The 22,989-nt window shown below is 43.2% G+C and overlaps 2 protein-coding genes across 3 annotated transcripts; one reads left to right on the top strand and one right to left on the bottom strand.

Moving 5' to 3' along the window:
- The first annotated feature begins 1,703 nt into the window (after positions 1 to 1,703).
- Positions 1,704 to 8,979, top strand: LOC103772593 (F-box/LRR-repeat protein 21-like). The gene is made up of 6 exons (XM_008939928.1): positions 1,704 to 1,801; positions 3,109 to 3,249; positions 4,832 to 5,281; positions 6,672 to 6,794; positions 7,213 to 7,384; positions 8,336 to 8,979. Exons 3-6 carry the CDS (start codon positions 4,907 to 4,909, stop codon positions 8,977 to 8,979), a joined length of 1,314 nt encoding a protein of 437 aa, XP_008938176.1. The 5' UTR covers positions 1,704 to 1,801; positions 3,109 to 3,249; positions 4,832 to 4,906.
- A 3,212-nt stretch (positions 8,980 to 12,191) lies between these two features.
- Positions 12,192 to 16,540, bottom strand: LECT2 (leukocyte cell-derived chemotaxin 2). Of its 2 annotated transcripts, XM_008939929.1 has the most exons (8): positions 16,459 to 16,504; positions 15,854 to 15,986; positions 14,857 to 15,008; positions 14,154 to 14,324; positions 13,932 to 13,940; positions 13,548 to 13,662; positions 12,821 to 12,972; positions 12,192 to 12,382 (listed from the first exon to the last, which is right to left on the bottom strand). In XM_008939929.1, exons 1-8 carry the CDS (start codon positions 16,502 to 16,504, stop codon positions 12,192 to 12,194), a joined length of 969 nt encoding a protein of 322 aa, XP_008938177.1. The 2 variants fall into 2 exon arrangements, with proteins under 2 accessions (XP_008938177.1, XP_008938178.1); XM_008939930.1 differs by lacking the exon at positions 13,932 to 13,940 and having other exon boundaries at positions 16,459 to 16,540.
- Between the last annotated feature and the right edge of the window lie 6,449 nt (positions 16,541 to 22,989).

Below are 22,989 nucleotides of genomic sequence, written 5' to 3' on the forward strand. Positions count from 1 at the left end.
TGCCTGCTTTATCCCAGTGGATTTCCAGGCTTAGCTATTTGAAAAGGTTTTTTTTATTTGTCAGAAACTTCATTTTGCTGGATTTGTTTTGGTTTGCCTTTGGTCTTTTTTACTGGCTCCATTACAAACCTGATATTATGGTATTTTATTATTCATTCAAACTGAGTCCTGTTGAGAACTGAGAGGGGAACCTACAAACGAGAGGAAGCATTTTCTTCTGGGTGTCTTGGATCTGTCATATGTTGGGCTATAGTAATAAAACATCTTTTTTTTGCAGCTGACATTGCAGCATGGGAAGCAGGGAACAGTCGCCAGCATAACTGAGCCACTGCTGATCACATCTCAGAATCCCCTGCTGAGCCCCAGTGTTGTGGGAGAGCTTTTAATGCCTTCATTTTAGCAGAAGTTTATGGTTCTCTTAGCAGCATAAGCTGCAGAAACAGTTCTTTAACTTGAAATTTACTGGGTCTCTGTTGGTTTTTGTGGATTTGGGTTTGTTTGAGTGGGGAAACATGCAGCTGTGCAAAATTCTTGATCACAGGACATGGAGGTCAAAGAGCCTCTAGAGGAGAACAGCTGTATGGGGTAGTGCTCCAATATTTGTTCCTTTGCTCTACACAAATGAGGATGTGAATAGATTTTATAAACCTCATCAGCTACCAGAGTGTTTCATGTAGCAACTGTGTTGCTGCTGTTTATCTGTGAGAATAATTTGGATAACTACCTTAGACTAACAATGCAGTTATTTACATAACAAGCTTGTATTTGATTACATCTTTGATAACTAGTTATTTTTTATTATAAACATTTCTGCTTACACAAGCTGATGTGTTTTTGGATGGTTCTGGTGGCCTTGGATGCTTAAGGGAACCATCAGTAGACTGTACACCTAATAATTATTTTTTTTTAAGCCCTTCCAGTAACTTTTTTTAAATGTAGCACCTACCTGATGGGAATGTAAAATTTATCACGGAGGAAGGTTTCAGTCATTTGGTCTGTTTTTATAATAGCCAACTTAGTGATACTCTTGGGGCTAAAACAGGTTGCACAGCCTGTCTGCTGCTTTGTGGGAGCTCGTAAAGAGGGAGGAGGCTGCAGGCTGGGTGGTGGTGTTGATGGAGCACAGCTCCTGCCTTGCTCCTTGCCATGTGAGGTGCACCCAGGGCTGTGCCGGGTGGGGACTTGAGGCAGTTGCAGGTTGGGTGGGAGGAGGCTCTGCCATGTGGCCTCTGTTTTGATCAGCTGTCTTGTAGCTCCCCAGGCCAGCAGCAGCCTTGCCAAGAAAGGGAGAAAGCAGGAAAAAACACTTCAGGTTTTTTTTCCCCCCCTATGTTTTCCTCTTAGTTTACATTACTAGTTATAGACCGTGTTGCTTACCAAACTTCACCACTAATGGTGATGATAATGCAAATATTGAATAACTTGCTGTTTACATTGTTGGCCAGGGCAGTGTAAATGCAGTTGCAACACTTATTTCCCATCAGTTTTATACTTCATCTGACCTCATGCTTCTGCTGGTGGCACAGTGTTTGCCATGTGGGATAAGTTAACTTGGGTTATGATGCTCTCAGGCTCCTTCACTAAAGCCAGAAAATGGATATGTGGATGTCATCATATTTTCCTATCATTTTAGCATGGGGTGTAATACAAGGGTTTTATTTTTTTCAAAACTAATAAAGGTTTTTGTGATATTTTATCTGGACAGGAGGGGAAAGCAGACAGATGCTTGTGAGTGCCCCATGGCTGCAGCTGCCTCAGTTCATTCATTTATTGCCTATTGTAACTTGGGAGCATTCTTTAGGTAAGACACTGCTTCAAAATACCTTGTGCAGTTTATAAACTTAATTACACTTCTGTGTTGAATCTTCAAGTTGGGTCTCAGTGGTTTGCACTCTGCTGTAATATTATTTATGTATTGTTTTTACATGTGTTGTTATAAAACTGCCTTCTCTGTGTTTAGAAAGTGACAGCACTTCTGCAAATGAATTTTTACTGTGCAGAGGTAGCAAAGGCACAGTCACAGGAGAACATGTAATATTTGGACACTGTCTGTGCTGTAAAAGGCCACCATAAATCACAGACTCCTTCAGATGCCATTTACTAACAGAGTTACTAATGTATATCAGCAGTCTAATTATAGACCAGCTTGACTACACAGCTCTTAAATTTTCTGGTGTGTGAGCTGAGCAGCAGCATTACTTGCACAGATTTCAGTACTTGGGTTTGATTTTGTGTAGGAGTTGGGGCTGCTTCTCTTGCTGTGTTCAGAGTGAGCATATGCACCACACCACTGTTCAGCTTTACAACTAGGTAGCTGGTATTAATTGGCTAGTTTGCCAAAAGATGTTGATAGGACCTGGGAGAATCTAAAGCCTCATGTCTCCCATCTTTTAAAGCAAAACAAAGTTCAGCATTAGAAGGTTTCTAAAGATGTTATTACTGGTGAAACACAAAAATTCATGAGCATCTTATATGTTCCTTCCCTGGAGGTGTTCAAGACCAGGTTGGATGGGGGTTTGAGGAACTTGGACTAGTGGGAGGTGTCCTTGCCCATGACAGGGAGGGATGGAGCAAGATGACCTTGAAGGTAGGTCCCTTCCAGCCCAAAGCATTCCACAGTTGACTGTCAAGATTATTGTGATGCAGTAAGCATACTTTTGGGGTAAAAGTAGGAAACTTTTAAACCCAAGAGCCCTTAAATTTTAAAATACTAGATATTGTATTTTTAACTATTTTGATTCATGTGGTTTTGGTATGCAGTAAGCTGAAAAAAACCCCAACATTTCTTATTCAGTTTTGTAATTTCTTTAGGTAATATTTAAGAATCCAGAGGTGTATCTGTTGCACAAGTACTGATGTGACAAAAATTGTAGATAATGGATAAAACTAGATTTGTGCCAACACTTAGACCTTCCTGTTAATGATATTTTTGGGGTAAAGTGTGGTAAAATGAATTTGCTTCCACGTTCCATTGTTTTCCTTCCACGCCTGCCCTGCAGTGCAGTGTGTACTGTTCATCCCAGTCTTTGTTCCAGAGCTGATTTTAGCCTCTCCAGTGGGTCTCCCAGACATTGCAGAACAGTTTTAATGTGGTCGGTGGCTTCACAGGTCAGTTCATCTTCTGGGACCCATCCCTGCCTTCTGGTTAAGGAATCCATGCACACATACAGGATGACTCAACAGTGGGATGGATGTTCAGCTACCAGAAAGGTGCTGGTAACTTGACAGGAACTTCCACATTCTTTGGAGGTATGTGTGCATGTAAACCTCTCATTGAGTGCTACCTAGATTATATCACGTGGGACTATCATTTAGTGAACTTGAGATGTGTTTTACAATATATGCTGTTCACAGTTTAAATATTCCTGTTGTCACAGTAAATATTTGGAAGTGCTGCAGCTGCTCTGCAGCCTGACCTGTGCTTTAGGGGAATGCCCTTTTCCTGTTTGTCCTTCATGCTTTTTGACTTGTTGCCTTTCTTAACATAAAGCACATGGGTCTGTTCAATATCATTTAAAGAGTTGCTAGTTTGACTACTGCATATGTTACCTATCACTCTCATAAATGAAACATTAAAGAGACTGAAGATTTCTAATTACTACTGGAATAGATTCTTTGATGGTTGAGACTGTCAGGAGAAGCTGGTTCTAGGAACAGCTCTTGGTTAATTAGCCATGTTCTTTTCCACTTCTCAAAGCATACACTTGCTTTCTTTTCATGAAAATGGAGTTATGTTTGTGTGTCAGACACCTCATCAGCCATGCAGGTCAGGTTTTATAAGTTGGGGAAAAAGCCAGGTAAGGTTTTGACAGGATAGTCTGGTAGCTGGCTCTGGATTTTGGGATTTCACACCACCCTCCCCATGAAGAAGATACTGTGGAAAATTTTTGTTCCATAAAAAGCACAGTGTGGGGATTGCCATGGGAGATTTTTCAGTAAAAATAGATAACATATTCTGTTTGTTCTTGAAGAATGCATGATTGCTTTGAAAATTTAGCTTCAGGCTGGGCTGGGAAGAGAGAAGGTCTGGCTGAACATCTCATTAGCAGGACCTTTGAGAAGTGGCCTCATCCCACTGTGAAATGAAGTGACATTTGAAACAGATAAGGCAGTTGAAAATGGAATAACAAAATTCAGTCTAGAATGGACTTGAGTGCATTGCACTGCTGTGACATGTGAAAGCAGAGCTCTTGGGCTGCCCTTCTCTGAGCCCTGGCTCTTGTGGCAAACATTCCTCAGGAAAGCAGATTTGCTGTATTCCAGGGTCACTGTCCTTCCTCCTGCTGACAAACAGCACGTGAACCTTACTTACTTTGCCCTGTTCTGATAAGTGGCCTCTGAAGTTGTTTTAGTTGTACAAACACTTTTTACCCTGCCTGGAATGATTACAAAAAGAAAAACCACAAAGCAAAGCAGGTGGACAAAGCTTTTGAATGTGCCCCACCTGAACACAGTGTTTTAAGAGGGCTTGAAATGAGTTCTGTAGCTGATAAAATTCTAGAAATCACATAGTTTCTGCTGAATTTAAATGTAAACAGGTGCAGTTTGCTACTGCTCAACTCAGCTGCTTTTTTTCCCCACTACAAAGTGCTTTATATACTATAGTACTAAAGTACTAACAGATGAAACTACACTTGGTAAATTAATAAACCCAGGTTCTCCAGATTCAAATCATGTTGTACAAAACAAAAGGTATTGAGAAAGTCCTTGCTGCTGTCTGCACTGACTGTTGACATGGGGATACATCTTTTTTCATAGTAACATGCTGTATTTAAATTTTACTCACTTGTTTCTTCTTTCTCCTTTCCTTCCCTAATCTGTGTTTTTCCAGAGACCTACTGCACGTGAAACCTTTTGGGCAGCTGCAGTTTGAATACATCAACTCGTGGCACTACCCGAAGCTTTCATGATGAAGAGAGCTAGGCAGAGAACTGGGCTTGAAAATGAAGCTCCTCAAACATCCCAGGAAAGCAAAAAACAGAAAACTTGTTCCTATGGCTCAGTGTTTGGTGAATCTGTCCTGCACACCTCAGTGGACTGGGGAAACCTTCCACACCACGTTGTTCTGCGTATCTTTCAGTTCCTACCCTTAATAGACAGAGCCAGGGCATCTTCTGTCTGTCGAAGGTGGAATGAAATTTTTCACATCCCAGATCTCTGGAGGAGATTTGAGTTTGAACTGAACCAGCCAGCTACTTCTTACTTAAAGTCTACCCATCCTGATCTCATTCAGCAGATTATCAAGAGGCACGCGGATCATCTGCAGTACGTCAGCTTCAAGGTAAGTCTGGGATGAATGGGAGCTTGTTCTGTCACGTCACTGTGCATCATGTCTGCAGCTTTTCTGTGTCACTTGGCTCAAGGCTTGTACCTGGGGCAAGTCTTAGGTTTAAAAATATAACTGCTGCAGCAGTTTATTTCCTCGTGTGCTCATGGTTTCCTTCAATTTTCTACACTAATCTCAAAGGCTGATGTCATGCAGTACAGTTTCAGAATATACAAGTTTCAGAACATACAGAATCTGTAGTTTTGTGAAGCACTCTTAGTGGCAGCCTGAATACTCAGCAGATTATTGTGCAGATAAGTCCTTCTTAGACATGGAATTGAGGAAATAAATTTGTCTTGTGTGTAATTTACTTGCAAAAGAGAACTATGCAGTGAATAATGTCTTGAAAGTTTAGAACCCTGCTTTGAGTAAGTCTTGAGTGAGGGAGGAAGACACTGTGCCTGTATTTTCAGGTCATTGACACATGGGGACATGATTAAGAAACAGTAAACTTGATTTAAATGAAGTCTGTGTTGTAGTCTCAGGATTGCATGGATGCAGATTCTGTCATTTGATTGCCTGATGGAGTTCACTCTGTCTAAGAAGATCATGATAGGAATTAGAGGTGCTTTGTTCCCTTTTTTTCAGTCAGTTCTCCTTGGAAGAGGTCATAGTTTTAAGATGTGAAGGAAAAGCAGACAGAAGGATTGATATTAAAGCTAGGATGAAAATGAGAAGCTTCTTTCTCAGCTCTGCTCACAGTTTTACATTTGGAGACATTGTGATTTTATTTCACAACAGTTCATGGATAATTAGTTGTTAAATACCATAACTTCTGCACTTCATAGAACTAAATGTAATTAATTGGCATTATAAGGTATTAATGTGACTGTTGTGCTTTTTCAGCTACTCTTTTATCCTCTCAGCCACTACAGAGGTGAGTTGAAATAGTGATATGTCCAAAATTAGTCATCAGGCTTATAGATGAATTGAGAATCAGTTAATTATTCAAGATGCAAAGGTGTTGTCCTTGCAGGTAAAATGGACTAGTTTGCTGGGCTATATCTAGGCTTTATCAAGACTCTTTTTTTAGCTCTAGAAGTCTAGAACTAGCATTTTTTAAAAAGCTGCATATATACCACTCTCTGAACACCAGAACTAATTACTGTTGTTCAGGAAGGCATGAGGTTGTTTGAAGAGAAGGCCTACATTCAAGAAAATATTCCAATAATAACTTTCCTGAACTCTTTCTTGTCTTGCAAGTTCTAACTCACGTTGTGCTTTGTCCCTGTGGGAAGTGCAGCACTGCTGAGTGGGTGTGGACCTTGCACTCCTGGGGATCCATGATCCAGTTTTCTAAATAATAATACAGAATGACTTTGTGACTTTTAAATTGCTTTTATAGGTTGATAGCAGCACTGAGTCAGCAGAAGCAGCCTGTGACATCCTTTCTCAGCTGGTGAACTGTTCCATCAAGACACTGGGTTTGATTTCTACAGCAAAACCAAGCTTCATGAATGTCTCCAAGGTAATGTTTTACAAACTCTAACTAGAGGGATTTAAACTGCTTTAGCTTTGTAACTGTGTTGTTTCTCAGCTGATGGTAGTTTTTATGGAACAGTCTGAATTTGTTGACATATCTTTCATTTGTGACATCCATTTGTACAAGTTAAACATTGATTCCATTTATTAAATTTAGTAGTGTTGATACTTCATGGTGTGGAGATGGGGAATACTTTAGGAGGCTTGAGTTTCCTCATTTCTAGATAAACAGATACAATGATCATGTGCTGCAACGTGCTATTAAAATACTAGGGAGGGTTTTTTTGCTTTGACTGTTTAGGTCACAGCAGAGGTACTTTCTGGAAAATAAAACCAGTTCCCTTTCTTACACAAGAAATAATAACATTTCATTGTTCTTCCCCTCCTTCCATTTCTCCAAACAGGCTCATTTTGCTTCAGCCCTGACTGTAGTTTTTGTGAACTCCAAGTCGTTATCATCAATCAAGGTAGATGACACCCCACTGGATGATCCTTCCTTGAAGGTGCTTGTTGCTAACAACAGTGATACTCTAAAACTGCTAAAAATGAGCAGCTGCCCTCACGTGTCACCTGCTGGTGAGTAGTTGAATATATATAAAAAAATGTAGTAGTAAAGTACAAAACAATACGAGTTTGAAACAAGTTATTCATAAAACTTGTAGTACTGTACTGTAGACAGAGGAGGTGATAGGAGTTGTCAGTAACTGGTTTGCAAGGTGTTAGGAGTGTTGCTTGCTGAGCAAAAGTGTTTGGAGGTTATAATAAAAAAAGCCCATAGAGTATATACAAATAAACCAGCAGTGGAAGACTCAGACTCTGAGTTTTTGTGGTGCCCTCATGTGTCCAGATCTGGTAGCATGAACTTGTTCATTTTAGAATTGGTTGATGAAGGGCTCAGACTCACTCCCTTCCAAAACAGGCTTGCCAGAAAAGCCCCCAGGGCTTTTGGGTCCCTTCTCATTTACCTTTCTCCTGAAACCTTGGTGCTAGGGAACGGAATCCTCATCTGGTCTTTTATATTCTTTCCCAGAGCCTCCAGAAGGGGATTTAATCTGTGTACTTTGTATTCCAGCTGATGATGAGCAGTTATGTTGTTTGTCTTAATTCAAGAAAGGATCTGTTTTAGCCCAGCTCTTAAACTAGGCTGCTGGTGGTCCCTTAAATAGAATGCATAGCTGAATGCTGCAGGAAGGAGGATTAGGGAAGGGCACAGTGGCAACTTGTGCTGCTTCTGACCTGATTTCACTTGCTGCTTCAAAGTGGAGGAGATTGTGCACGGGGAAGGAGGAAGAAAAATACACAGAGCCAAGATGAATGTGACTAATCAGAGTTGTTTTTTTACTGATAAATGTTTATGGCCAAAACCCATAAAAGGCTGCAGATATCTAGAACTTTATGATGTTTAATGAGTTTTGAGTGTAGACGTGAATACAGAAGCCAACAGAACTAGTGCTTGAGCTTTACAGCAAACAACTGGGCTTGGAGCCACGTTTTATTTTACAGAGTAAATTTTTTTTTATTCCTAAGGAATCCTCTGTGTTGCTGACCAGTGTCATGGACTTAAGGAGCTGGCTTTGAACTACTACATCCTGAGTGACGAGCTGCTGCTGGCTCTGTCGAGTGAGAAACATGTCGACCTTGAGCACCTCCGCATCGACGTCGTGAGTGAAAACCCAGGCCAGGTGGAGTTCCACACCATCAAAAAGCAAAGCTGGGATGCTCTCGTTAAGCACTCCCCCAAAGTCAACATCGTGATGTATTTTTTCTTATATGAAGAAGAATTTGATGCTTTCTTCAGGGAGGAAACCCCCGTTACACACCTTTACTTCGGCCGCGCGGTCAGCAAGGCGATGCTGGGTCGTATCGGCCTGAACTGCCCCAGGCTCATCGAGCTGGTGGTGTGTGCCAATGGCCTTCAGCCTCTGGATGATGAGCTCATCTGCATTGCAGAACGCTGCAAAAACCTCACAGCCATGGGTCTTGGTGAATGTGAAGTGACTTGCAGAGGTTTCATTGAGTTTGTGAAGATGTGCGGGGGCAGGCTCACCCAGCTGTCTATAATGGAGGAGGTGCTGATTCCAGATAATGACTACAGCTTAGATCGACTTCATTTGGAAGTCTCCAAGCATCTTGGAAGGATGTGGTTTCCTGATATGATGCCAACGTGGTAAACTCTCTGCTTTTTGCAGACAAAAAATGGTAGAATCAGGGTGTTGCTTTCTATGCAAATACAGAACTCAAAAATGAAATCTGAACCCTTATTTCCAGATTTGAGTTTTTCTACCTTGTGGACCTCTGGTAGAGGAACAACAGAACATTCTGGGATCTTAATGGAATATTGAAAATAGATGACATGTAATTAACACTTCTGAAAGTATGTCTGTGGTTTACAGGTGCTTCGAACTTCAATGAACTTGGGCTTCTCTGAGCTTCAGTTTAAATTTTCCTTTGATATTAAAAGTTTTGGGGTTTTTTATCCTGTCTTTGTTTAGTCTTTCTGACATAGTCAGAAGAGGACTAAAACTCCTTTACATTAGCAAATCTGTCTTTATGGGAAGCTGGATACAGCTTGGAGTTCAGTATTACTTGTCTTGATGTTTTATGCAGCTATTTTTCAAAATATTCATGTTATAAACATAAAAGCTTGTACATTGAAACACTTAACACTAGCCCAGGTTACACAAATATAATTTAGCTTAAACTTGTGCCAGTATATTAAAAAGTTGTTAAATAAGCTCAAGCATACAAAAAAAACCCTTTCCAGTTTTAAATTGCACTTTAATTTTGTCAGATTAACTGTAGAGATTGTGTTGTACAGCATGTTACTTTTCTGTCTTCTGCATTAAATGGCTGGGAAAGAGGCCTTGTGAAAATGAATGAATTTAAAAGGTTGATTCTCAGTTGATTCTTGAGATGAATGTCAAAGCTCATTGGCAACTGCCAGAGTATGAGGAATAGCATCTGGATTTGGGAGAATTTGGGTCTTTGATTGCACAGATTGATGTCTGAATGCTGTTCCAGGCTTTTGTTATTAGGAGATAAAGATCTCATAAATGTGACTAGTGAGAAGGAAGGATAAAGTGGAATACAGCTGGCCTTGATCACTTTTCTCAAGGACTTGGAGCACTTAAAAAATGAATTCTTTGCCAGTTAGAGGCCAGAATGGCCCCTGGTAACCTTGCCTGGATCCCACAGAGCTGTGCTGTAAACCCTGATTTCTAGACCAAGGTTTGCTGGAGGTGACCCTGAAGTTTTGAATTCAGGACTTGCTGCTCTTTACTGTTGATTTTCTTTTATATCTTTGTTTTTCTGAAAGGGGGAAAGGAGTGGTGAGTTCTCTGTATTTTTGTGTTGACATTTTGCACACTGTGAGCTGAAATGCATTGTGTACAAATTTTGCTGTAGTTCTTTTCATGGCATAGTTGTTCTGTTTTCCTATTTGCAATGAGAAATCACATTTGATTTGCTGATGGTATTTGTCACAGCAGATAAAATACCAGTTTCTCCCACACTTAGACTACTGCAGAGGTAACAGCTGAAGGGTTAAGGCACCATTATCCTGCACAGACTTGTTCCCAGTTGCAAGCTGAAGGATTTAAGACAGGATGCCTGTCTGGATCAGCAACGTGTTGCTGCCTGTTGCAGTTGAGAAGCATCTGACTCTGGTTCCTACTACCTGTTACCCAAGCACTTGCTTCCCTAACCAAGAAGATTGTAATTATCTTTTAAAGAAAAGACTGAAATATTTCTAAACAGTATTTGGTTTAAGATTTGTGGTTTGCTTTAAATGTAAACATAATAAAAGATCTAATATGTGCATTGACATTAGACTCTTCTCCATCTGTTGCACCATGTCCTCCTGTTAGGCAGGAATCTGGTTAGCAACCACATACTTGGCAAGCCTGGGGAGAGGCAGTAGAAATGTTTAACCCTTGGATTATAGCAAATTAGTCATTGTGATTTCATGTTCATGCCTCAAACTGGAGGATTTTTGTCTTGCTGAAGCTGTAAAATGGAACGTGGGCAAGTCTTGTAGATGGCTGCTAAGTCCTAAAGTCTCTCTAGTCAATGAAACAGTACTCAATGGAGTACTAAACACCAGCATTATATAGAAATGTGGTTCAGAAGGAAACAAATATACACAAATACAGTTCAGGAGGAAAATGTTAAAATAATTCTTTGACTATTGTCCCTTTCTCTGTCCCTGTTACTGAAACAGCTTTTCTGGGAAGCCATGAGTATGAGCTTCCTCTGGTTCTAAGCTTCTAGAAAAATGAGCCTGCATTTATTAATGTGATTTTTAATGCTTTTTTTTTTGTGCATTCACTCTGCTATTAGATCTTAAGACCAATTGATCCTTGTTTTTATAGCTAAATGCCAAGAAAACTGATACTTTAATCTCAATGTGAAATGCTGATTCTACACTGGTAGTGTAGGAAGCTGATTTTAATTGAAAGGTAACTTCTGACCTGAGGTTCATGTTTAATTTCATAGTGGGGGTGTAGATTTGTTGAGTGTCCTGTGTTGGTGCTGTGGTAGATGTGTTATGCTTTGGGGAGGAGTGTCAAGACAGAGCCCTGCATTAATTCTTTTCCTTCTGAAGCAGCTCTTGAATACACCTCAGAAGAACCTGGAGATTGCTGCTGCTGCCCATATTTCCTCCTACCCTCCAGTAGCTGGTTCTTCAGAGCTCTGCCTTGTCCCAGCTGAGGCAAGTTTTATCTATTTTACTGACTTTTTTTGGAATTACTGCCCTGAAAAGGCTTCCTAAAACCCCATCTTCTCTAAAGCATGTGAGGCAATGATACAGTTTGTTAGAGTAACTGAAACACTCAGAATTTCCCCCTGATCTGCTGAGGGGGTTTGTGGGGTCACTAAAAACTTCACTGTTACCCTGAGGAACTAACAGTAATGTGCCCTGCCTGCCACATGAGGGGGTGAGCTTCTCATGCTGGGTTTTCATGCTCAGAAAGCTTAAGTCATTGCTTACTTCCCAATTGTAAATGCAAAGTCCAGCAAAAACTCAAATCTTCTTTCCTTGAAACCAGCTGTTCTAGTAGGACAACTCCAAACAGCATCTGTTATGCCTTGGGGAGTGGTTTAATAAATTTCCCTCTAGTTTTCCTTAGTGCAGGTGCTTTCAAAATCTAAAGTAATCTTGTTTGTAGTAAAGTTCCTCAGCCTAAGATATGATTGCAACAATTACAAGTACTTAAATAGTATCTAAGCAGTACCTGGAACTTATATTAACATTAACACCTTGCAATATTATTTAAAGCTTGAAGTATTGAGCCAGTAGTGATGCAGATTGTTGTGCAGGAGAAGGAAAAACAGCTTTTTGGATGCTGAGGTGAATTTATTTGGGCTTTACTACATTTCCACTTCACTCTCTTTGCCCTTTCCCCCTTTCCAGGCTGCTGGTAGGATCCGAGTGATCGCAGTTCTCGACGTGAATGTGAGATGTGATCCCAGGAAATACCCTCTGCATTGGCAGCATTCTCCCAAGGACTTGTCCCTTAGAAATTCTGCCCTGGTATTTGATGGGATGGATGCAGAGTAGTTTTACACAGGAGCCTGATGAAAACAAGAGGAGGGAAAACATCAGGTGATCGCTGAAGCGTTTGTTTTTTCTGTACCATTTCAGAAAAATTAATCCTGTTTTGGCCTTTCCACTGAGATGCCAATAGTGGAAATACCAAAAGAGCAAAGACACTATGGTCATAAAAAGCAGAGTGAGTGGTTGGAGTTGTTGGCTTGGCAGAGGAGGGAAGCAGGAGGCAGGGAGAAGGTAGGAATTGCTGCTTTAGGAAAGAGAAGAGCTTGAAGGTGTCTACAGAACTCAATTAATTGCATTCTAACAGAGGAGCAAAAAAGTTCTACATGTAAATAGAGAGAGGATGCAACATTTCAAAACATGTCCCTTGCTTAATGACTTGGCTATCTGCAAGGTGATAGATACAGCTCATACCACCTCAAGACAAAGAAATATTAAATAAAAAACCAGCTGTTTACCTGGTCCTCTGATTTGGACTCCATCATCAATGGCATTTCCATTGTGGAAGAACTTAATGGGTCCAGAGAGCTCTCCAGAGAAGGGAGCATAGACAGTTGCTCCATCAGCACAGATGACATCCACCCCCTTGTGCTTTCCTTTACCATTGCGTCTGCAAACAAAGAGGGAGTTAGAGGAGTCTCTGCTCAGGCCAAATGTTATCCAGAGACAGGTGAGTTAGTGTGCTGCAAGACCTGGGAATGGGTGGCTTGTGCTGAGACAGTGGTGATGTAGTTGGCTGAAGAGTCTATAAAAGCTTTTTGGTGTAGATGATGTAATGCCAGGTAGGGTTATGATGATCTGTTAGAGTTGGAGTTTTGCAAATTGGAGGAAACAGGAAAAAAAAAGCCTTTCTTCCAAGCCTTTCAGTAGAACTGGAGAGTCACAGGAGTGTTGGTTGGTAAGGTACCTGTGGAGGACATCAAGTCCAACCTTCCTCTTGAGTCAAGACTCTTGCCAACACCAGGTCAGGTTGGTCCTGGCTTGGTCTGACTCATAAAAACCTCCAAGCACAGAGGTTTTGTGAACAAAATGGGCAGCCTGTTCTGGTGCTATGCTACCCCTGTGGTGAAAATGTTGCCTCGTGTCCAACCTAAATCTTCAAAGCTATGATTCTTAAACAGAATTTGATGTTTTTTTTTTCACTGGAGGAGTGATAAACCCCCAGATGTTTCAATTGTATAGTACCTTGGAGCTCCGTAGTACCCGCAGCCATACTTGTCACAGCCTCTTATCTCATTTGTAGGATTCCCAGAGCATATTGTTGCCCATCTTCTGTCTTGTTGTGGGAGTGGTGGAACAACTGAAATAAAGGAACACAGCACATCAGAGTTAATTTTTGGTTTCTAAGTGTTGCATGCTTGTAACTCCTGTGTTTTAATCTTGGGAGTATTCTGGCGTTACATCCCCTGTGTGTAGGTGGAGATCTCCTCCAGAAAACCTGTCATCCTTCAGGAAGAACCATCCCAAAGCCTGCTAAGATGCTGGTAGCTGCAAGGGTGCAAGGAGAAGAGATGCCTGACTGGGGTCATGGCTGAGGTTTGCTGTTCTGTCAGGGGGGGCAAGAAAGGCAACTTGGAACTTGGTGAGCTTCTCCTTCCCATAACACTGCAGGGCTGTAATGCTGTATTTAGAGTGCTTTTTTGCTTCCTTTCAGGTGTTGCTGTCATGGAACCTAAGACAGAGTGGACTATTGCTGTTTGATGCTGTTGTTCTTACCTGAAATTAATTAATAATTTCATTTTAATTCATTATAGTACCTATTCTGGGGTGGATTTTGTTGTTGTTTTTTACCAGGCGTGAGCAGATGAGTGGGGTCGGAGTGGTCGCAGTTCTCAACGTGGATGTGGGAGACAATGCCAGGAAACACTTTCTGCATGGGCAGCATTCTCCCCAGCTGCTGCCCTCTCTGGATTTGGCCGTGGTACCGGATGGGGTGAATGCAGACCAGCTTCACACAGTAATCTGGAAGAGACAGGAGGGGAAGAGAGGTCAGGAAACATCAGCTGCATCCTCTCCGGGGGCGAGCAAGAAACCTTCCCTGTGCACCTCTTACTGGAGGCTGGAATGATGAAACCAAAACGTAGTCGAGCTACTGACAATCCTGAAACCCAAATTGCATTGTTATGGAAAGGAGGATAAAAGAGAGCTGGAAAATAGGGTCAGGAAAACATCCTCTCAGCAAAATTGAGGATGTATTTTCTGATACTTTATTTTTACTCTTTCCGCTTTTTTTTTTTTCTTTCTTTGGGGCTGTTGTTTTCCTGCTCCCTGTTTTTCAGCTTCTTCCCTCCTCCAAGAAGAGCACAGGGAAAGGACTCGACCTCCTGCTGGTGCTTGCTTCTGATATTTCTCCCAGCAGCCTCCTTGTGCTTCAGTGTAGGGGTGAAAGATGATTTAACCAACACTTCGCCCCAACGGAAGAGCCCCAGAACCCTTCCTTAGGTACATAAAATACCCACTCGTGTGCTCCTCACGAGTGCTGCTGCTGACTTGCCTGCTCCCCTGATCTGGACTCCATCATCGATGGCATTTCCATTGTGGAAGAAGCGGATGGGTCCAGAGAGCTGCCCACTGAAGGGGGCGTACACCGTCGCTCCGTCGGCGCAGATCACGTCCACCCCCCCGTGCTTCCCCTTGCCACTGTGCCTGGAGACAGAAATTGGGCATTAGGGACCTCCATCAGGCTTGAGGTTCTGTGTCAATACATCAGTTAGGGCAGGAGGGGACCTGGAACCTGCCCTTTGCAAGGAAATGGGAAAGAAAGGATGGGGTTTGGTTCATCTCTTTTTAGTGCAATATGTTGCTATTACTCTGACCTTTAAAGGGGGAGGAGATTTCAAGTTTTAGCATATTTTTAGTCTTCCTAAGTTCATCAGGTATTTCAAGCTGGTACAGCAAAGTACCCTTGTTCTACCCCAATATATATATTTGTGCTGGTGTAAAAGAGTCTTACATCTGACATTCTCTCATTTAGGCATGCAGAAATTTGCATGATGGGGATGGGCACTTCTTATAGTGCCTGGTGAGAGGAGATGACAGGAAAACACGGGGAGGGCAGGAGACATTCTTGCTACAAAAGCATTTTTCAGGGAAGCACAAGCTGTTATGAGGTGCCTGCTTAAAGACAATGATGCTGGCAGAGCTTTAGCTTGTCAGTTCATCTACTGAGCTCCCTCTAAGCTGTTGCTGAGTGTCAGTGCCATAAGCAATAAGAATAAATGGCACAAATCCATGAAATACTTCCCATTTCCTTCACTCTGGCTGCTGGTTCGTGCAGTGGTCTCACCTCTTCCCCCATCCAGCTGGTAGCAGTGGTGTTGCTGCCCTTCGGTGAGATCGCCACGTAACACCCCAAAAATGGGTCAAAGGACACACAGACAAGATTCTTCTCTCCTTCTAAGCCTCAGCCCTGGTTACACTCATCTCTTTCTCCTACATTTTCTCTAGGGAAGCAGCAGCAAACCCCCTGCTCCTGGCTCCTGCTGCCTTACCTGTCAGCACCAAAGTGCCCGCAGCCGTATCGGTCGCAGCCCCGGATTCTGTTTGTGGGATTCCCACTGCAGATCTGTGCCCAGTGCCTGTGCTGTTGCTGGGGAGGGTGAGCGTCCAGCTGCCTGGCAAAAACTTCACGTGGAAAAGAGAAAAAGGGGGAAAATACAAGCAGGTTCTTAGGACAGCACAACAGAAAGGGCTGCGGTGCAGAATAAGGTGTTTTGGGTGGAAGATGTGAGCTCCTGGGGGTTTAGAATTTCAGAAACAGGAGGTAAAAGAGCATTGTGCAGCATGCTGCAGAGATTTGATCCCTTTTTCTTGAGATCTTAAGGTACAGAGCAAAGCTATAGATAAATATTTTTAATGCTAATTTGTTGAAATAAGTCAAACTAGTTCCCCTTCCTCCATGAAACCTCGAAACACCTTAATATAGAACTCTCCACACCCAATTCCATGTTTTATACCTGTGCACAGTACCATAATTCTTCTAAAACCAGCCTGAAAAAAACTTAACCATTATTTGTATTTGAGCAAATTTCACTAATTCATTAGTATCTGCCTGAAACCAGTCAAGACCAACTGCACTAGAGCAATCTCAACTCACCAGTGGACACCAAGCTGACCAGGGCAACCAGACTGAGAGCAGGCATTTTGGGGCTGTTCCACCAGTGTTCTTTGATCAAATCAAAGACATGGAGCAGTAGCTGCCTGGACTATTTATGTGGTTTTTGAAAGCCCAAGTCTCTTGTCTTGACCAATCAGCCTTGAGGAAAGGATTACAGCTCTGGGCAGGTGGTGTTCCCATATTAGGCGTTGAGGATGTCTACAAACTAGCAGTTGTTGGGAAAGATGGATAAAATAATTGGTCTCTTAGCACACAGTAACAGATAGAAACGAACAATCCTCCATTTCAGGAAGCTCTGGTTGAACCATTTCTTAACACCTTTTCTTTCCCCTCCTGAAGCAAGGGCACTTTGAGGCCAAAAGTGGCAGGAACCAAGGCTATGGTCCAGAGGATTGAGTTGGAGGGAAAAGAGGGACAAAATTCCATGGTGGATATAACAAATTTGTCCTTTGCTGCTTATTCATACAACTCAATTCTTATTAAAACATTTTCAAGGTGTGAAACAAACAGTTGAAAACCAATTGCATGGGTTAGCTAGCAGAGAGTTGAAAACCTCCATGTTTTTAAGTGATTGATTTAATATCTGCTTGATTTCAGCTCTTGTAATATTAAGCAGGCTCCTCAGTGTCTCTTTTTATGCTTCAGCTGGATTTTTCTGCACTACTTGCAGGAAAGCATTAGATTTCTTTACAGACCTGTCTTAGTTAATATGAAATTTAAAGATGCTTTCATATAAACTGTCTGATATCCCAAGTTACAGAAACCTCTGAAGTCCTGCAGGTTTTATTCAGAGTAGCAGATGTCTGCCCTGCTTCTAAAAGCATCTGTATGTTGTGTTTTCTGAAAATCACAATGGAAGATTTTCATTTATGTTCCAGCCTGCTTTTTTTACAGCAAATATTTAACCCCTAAACGATCTTTTAGCCCTCCCTGGGGTTTTTACAACTGGCTTTACTGATTTTACCCCTGCTGCTTTCTGCCCCATCCTGCTAGCAAGAACTGAGTTTCACACTCGTAGGCACCAAACAAATACTTAGAGAAATGTTATGTCCCCTCAGTCTGGTTTTGATGGGGCTTTTGGTGCTGATTTGCTCAATATAATGGAATTTGGCTTACAAATGATATGAGGTGCTGCTAAGAGCTCTCAGTGGGTATTCAGGAGTTGGGGATGCTGCTTAGCCCTGAAGTGAAACAGGGGGGAGATGGGTTTGTGTGACCCTTGCCAGAAACATCCCGTGGTGCTACAAGGTGGGAGAGCTTGTGTAATATTCTTTTCAGGCTGTTATCACCTTTGTTTGGTACCAGCTTTCCTTAGCAGAGAGAGTCAGAGGGGGGGGTGGTCTGGGTGGCATCCTTCAGTAAAGAATAAATCTGACCTGGGGCAGACCTGCCTTGAAAAGGTGGCAATTTTTACAGACTTTTGTGAACTTACACGCTCCTAATTTTCCCAGGGAAGGAATTGCAGCACCTCAATCCACTCTACAAAGCCCTACAGAGGAGAAGCTGGGTGTGAAGCCAGCCAGGCTGGTAGGGAGAGAAGCACAAGCTGTGTTACAGTGCTCAGACACTGAAGGAGCTTTTCTCTGCGTCCTGTTTTGCAGTTTGAGACTTCATAAGATGGTTCTAAGCTACCTGGTTTTGGGGATTTTTTCCATCTCTGTGTTACAGACCTGACTCCAAAGTGCACATAGCTGGTTATGGGTTCTTATATTTTCTCCCTAGGAGATCCTAACAGCATTGTCTTTTCTCTGTTCTTCCTAAAATTTGTCAAAATGTCATTGGCTACAATAATGTATCTAATGCACTTTTGGCAAAGGATTCTTAACAAGACAGTTTGAGTGTCTGATGTGATCCTGCCCCTCTGCCCCCTCTGTGAGACCCCCCTGCAGTGCTGGGGCAGCTCTGGAGTCCTCAGCACAGCAGAGCCAGGGACCTGCTGGAGCGGGGCCAGAGGAGCCCCAGCAATGCCTGCTGGGAGCCCAGCAGGAGGGAGTTGGGTTGGGGCAGCCTAAAGAAGGCTCCAAGGAGACCATCTGGGGGCCTTTCAGTACTTAAAGTGGCCTAGAAGAGAGCTGGGGACAGACTTTTTAGCGGGTCCTGTTGCTACAGGACAAGCTATGATGGTTTTAAACTAAAAGAGAGGAGATTTAGACTGGATCTAAGGAAGAAATTCTTCACTATGAGGCTGGTGCCACCCTGGCCCAGGTTGCCCAGAGATGTGGTAGAAGCTCCATCCCTAGAACCATTCCAGGTGAGGTTGGCCAGGGCTCTGAGCAACCTGCTCGAGTTGTGGATGTCCCTGCTCGGTGCTGGGGGAGTGCACTAAATGACCTTTAAAGGTCCCTTCCCACCCAAACTGTCCTATAATACTGTAGGTGAGATTTCTCAGTGCATTCCCCATCTTTACTGGGCGAGCTGGAAGGTGCAGACCTCTCCCCTTGGGCCTGAGGAAGCTCTGAGGTGAAGCTGGTGGGATTCCTGCGTTGGGCAATGAAGCCCATCATACAACGGTTGGTAGGTGCAGTTGTGAAAGAGCTGAACTGGCCACTTAGCACACCCTAACAGAAGGATATGGGACAACGGGCTGGTGTTGCACAGCCTCTGGGAGCCCCAGTTGCACCATTTCCTTCCCTGCAGTGGGGAGCAGGCAAGGAGATGGAGAGGAGCCAGCGTGCAGCCATGCAAGGAGGTTGCCTTGGGAAATGCTGACTTCTTCCTCAGTGTGAATGGTGTGAGTTCCCTCTTCTGCCTCTTTTATGTTAGTAATAACCCCTGGGCTGGCTAAGTCCCTTCAAGGTCTTCTGGTGGACTCAGATAGGGTGCAGTGGGCAAATGGGAGTGGTTGGGCTGGTGTCCACAGGCAGGGAATGGGTTAAGCCTGGTGCTGTTCAGGAGGAAGCCCAGCTTTGCTATTTAGCCTTTCCAAAGATACATTGCATTGTGTTTGAGGAGGGTTCAGTGCCAGTTACTGGGGCTTTTGGGTAGATGGAACCTGTGTCTATAAACCTGGCAAACATTAGACTGGTCCCTCTTATCATCCTGACAACCTCAACGTTATCTCTTCATGAGAAAAGTTGAACTGGATAAATGAGAGCTGGACCTCTTATTTCTTGGTCACGCCACAATATCATCACTGTAGGTTAGCAGGCAACTGGAAAGGTAAATCCTCTTCCTAGATAGTTTACAATTGGCTTTGTTCTTCTTGGCTGGTCTGATGTGGTCAGTGTGGGAACAAGCCAACACTGAGCACTCAGCTCCTGGCTGTCCTGCATGCAGCATGTTATCAAAGAACCTCCCTGAAAAATGCCTGACGTCGTGCTAAGCCTTCAAAATCAAATTATGATTTAAAAATGGACTGTAGAACAATTTACTTGGGCAATTAAGCAGCACGGGCTTTCACAGTGAAAATCAGGCTGGCACAAAGTAAACCACGTTGCACTCCCTGCTTGTTCAGGCTTCGGATGCCTTGAGGAGGCTGAGATAAGGGGAACTTTGCCACAGGGATTAATTAGCTTTGTGGATGTGGCTCCTGCTGCAGTATCAGTGGAAAATCAGCAGGTTGTGCTGGCTGATCAGCCAAAAGGCACAGTGAGGAATGTCATTTGAGTTTGAGCTGATGCTGAAGTGGTGCTGGTGCACAATTCTGATTGAAAGCTCCCTCTCAAGTTTATTTTGCCTTTATTAACATCCTTGCTAAGCCTGAGTTAGGCAGGTTTCAATGGGGAGGCTTAAGGAACATAAAATCTTTCTGCTACCTATCTCTTATCTCATAGAGAGGGCAAAGCTCTGCCTGAATCCTCCAAAAGTCCTTTAATGCTGGGGAAATAGAAGGGTATGGTGCAGATTTGGGTTGCAGCCTTAGGAAGTGAGTCTGGGACCTTGGGGTACAAACATAAAAGGGAGAGGAAGGAAAAGGATCCCTGCAGAACTGGTGCAGGAACATGATTCTGCATGGCCCACGTTCACCAGCTCTCTCCTGAAAAGCCCAGTTGCTCCCATGACTTGCCCAACACCCTTTCCCCTCACCTGGACTACTTCTAGAACTGTATTTGCCAGCCCTTGACTTCCTCACCAGAGCCAGCTACAAATGGTACTTTCCCTTCCTCTGCAGCCAGTTATTTTTTTACCAGACTGAAAAGATAAAGCTGGATTTACTTGTCCTGTTTGCCCCAGTTGCTCTGTAACCTAAAATAGAAAGTGGTATTTGCTTTTTCTTCTTTGCTGCTGGGTGACAGCCAAAAAAAAAAAGCCCTGAAAGTTTTCAGCCTTTGTCCTGTACCTCCCTGAGGCACCTGCAGGAGCATCTCACATCCCTGTGTCAAAGCATCTCCTTGGAGAAACTCAGATTAAAGAATAGCTGTGCTCAGTCAGCAAGGGCAGCTCAGCCTTGTGTTGGGGGTTTCATGGTGAAGGGGGGGTTTGCTGGGGACCTTTGCTCCTCAAACATGAGATGATAATTGACTTAAAACCTGGGATTTTAACCAAGTGCAACTTCGTGGGGAGTCTTTCTGCTGGCAGCTTCATGGCAAAGATTGCAAACTTGGTCAAAGCTGGAGAATACTGGGGACTTTGGCTGAAATGTTTCTGCTTTCACTATAAGGAAAAGTGGATTTTTTCTACAGCAAACTCAATTCCTTTGCCTCCCCTGCAGTGCCTGGCTGCTGCCTGCCCCTGCAGACTTCCATGGACATGCTGATTCTTCATTCACAGCAAAATTAAAGTGCTTCTTGGAGAAGAAGCTGGCACCCAGCAGGTTAAGCACTTTTCACAGATGTGGTAAATAGATTTCTGTAGTTCCTTAAAAGAAAGAAATCTGCCATCAGGGCACGCCCAGCTCCCTCTGAAGCAGATTCCTGGCTTCTCTGAGGCTGCAGTTGGGTTAGGAAACTCGTGAGCCTGCAGCACTCCTAGAGAACTTGAGACTCCCAGTAGCATGTTGGTAGCCTTGGCCTGAGGAGCCCTATCCTGTTAGCAAGAGCTTGTTGTCCTGGGAAAGTCTTCAGCTGATTTACTCATGGAAAGAAATGCTTCACTTGGACAGAAAGCAACCTGGGTGTGCCAAGGCAATCCTGAAGCAGGAGGCTGGGGAAAAGGAAGGAGTTACTTCACTAATGTTGGTTTATGGTTTTGGTGCTGGGCCCCAGGAACGATTTGAGTTTCAGCTTCATACAGGTTTTATTTTTTCTCTCAGCTGCATTAAAAAAGCAGAATCCAGCCCAAACTCTGTGACAGCACCAGAGAAACTCAAAGCAATTTGTAGGGAAGCAGCCCTTGAATAATGTGATTTTTCAGTATGCCAGCTAAGGGAAATTTCTGGCTTATTGAAGAAATCTTCATGTTTGGCTACAAAAAGGGCAGAGAAGTTCATGGTGAGGGAGCTGCAGCACTGCTGCTGAGCACTGAGGACTCAGCACCTCCAGCAGGGAGGACCCTCCCCCTCTGCCTCAGCCTTCAGCTCTAAGCACAAGGATGCATGGGTCTGATGTAAAACATCTTAATACAGAATCCTACTAGCAGGAGACAGAGAAGAAGGGGAAAACTGTTGCTCCTGTGAAGTGGTTTAAAAGCCTGACAAAGTCATAAATACAAATGGCAATGAAATGACAAGAGATGCAGGAGCAGAAACAGTTAGAGAAAATGCTGTGATGCTCCTATAGCATCAAGAAGAGAGAAGAGGAAAAAGAGCTTTGCAAGTAGCACGTCTTGCAGCCCTGGTACCTGATCCTGAAAGCTGGGCTCGTTGGTGGCATTGCTGTTTCTGTAGGGCCTGGTTTGTCTTTTCATCCTCCCCATGAAGGATGCATGCCCCACTGATCCATCCTCACACACCACGTCCACCCCTCTGACCTTCCTCCCTCCTCTGAAGAAGAGGAAGGTGAGTTAGCCCACAGCAGAGCCCCTTGCCACTTGGAAACCCTCTCAGACATTTTTTTTCATGTTTATTTCTATTTTCAGAAAGTTTCAAGCACAGCCTTCTGCTGTCACCCCAACCCAGGACCTGGGGGTCACAGCCCCTGATTTTGCTTGCAGGTTGACTTGAGCAGATTTTCACCCACTTGGTCTGCAGCAGCTGGAAAAGAGAAGAACAGAAGATAAAATCCACAACCTAGAAAGGGCATTTTCCTTGTTGTTTAATCAAGAGCAAGGTCCCCTTGGACTTTGCTGTAACTGTGGATCTGTCTTCAGGGAACCAGAAAGTTGTTCAGCTTTTAATGTAAGATAATTTTAAGGATGCAGTGAAGCAGCATTTTATTTTGTTGTTGTTTTCTGCTTTGTCCAGTGATACTTGAGGGTACTTAAAGCAGTGAGGGCTGAGACAGACCCACCAAGTCCATTCCTATTCCCTGATGTGGGATCCAGTCAAAGATACAATCTTTTACCTTTTACTAACTACATTTTCTGTCTCCCAGAGTTTCTATATTCTTGTTCCAAAGTAGCAGCCACTGGAGGAACCTCATATTTTTTATTCCAGACTCCAGTCAAAGCCACCCTTGATCCTACAGTCCTGGT

Source organism: Merops nubicus, unplaced genomic scaffold, assembly GCF_000691845.1.
Source record: "Merops nubicus isolate BGI_N331 unplaced genomic scaffold, ASM69184v1 scaffold3875, whole genome shotgun sequence".
Taxonomy (NCBI): Eukaryota; Metazoa; Chordata; class Aves; order Coraciiformes; family Meropidae; genus Merops; species Merops nubicus.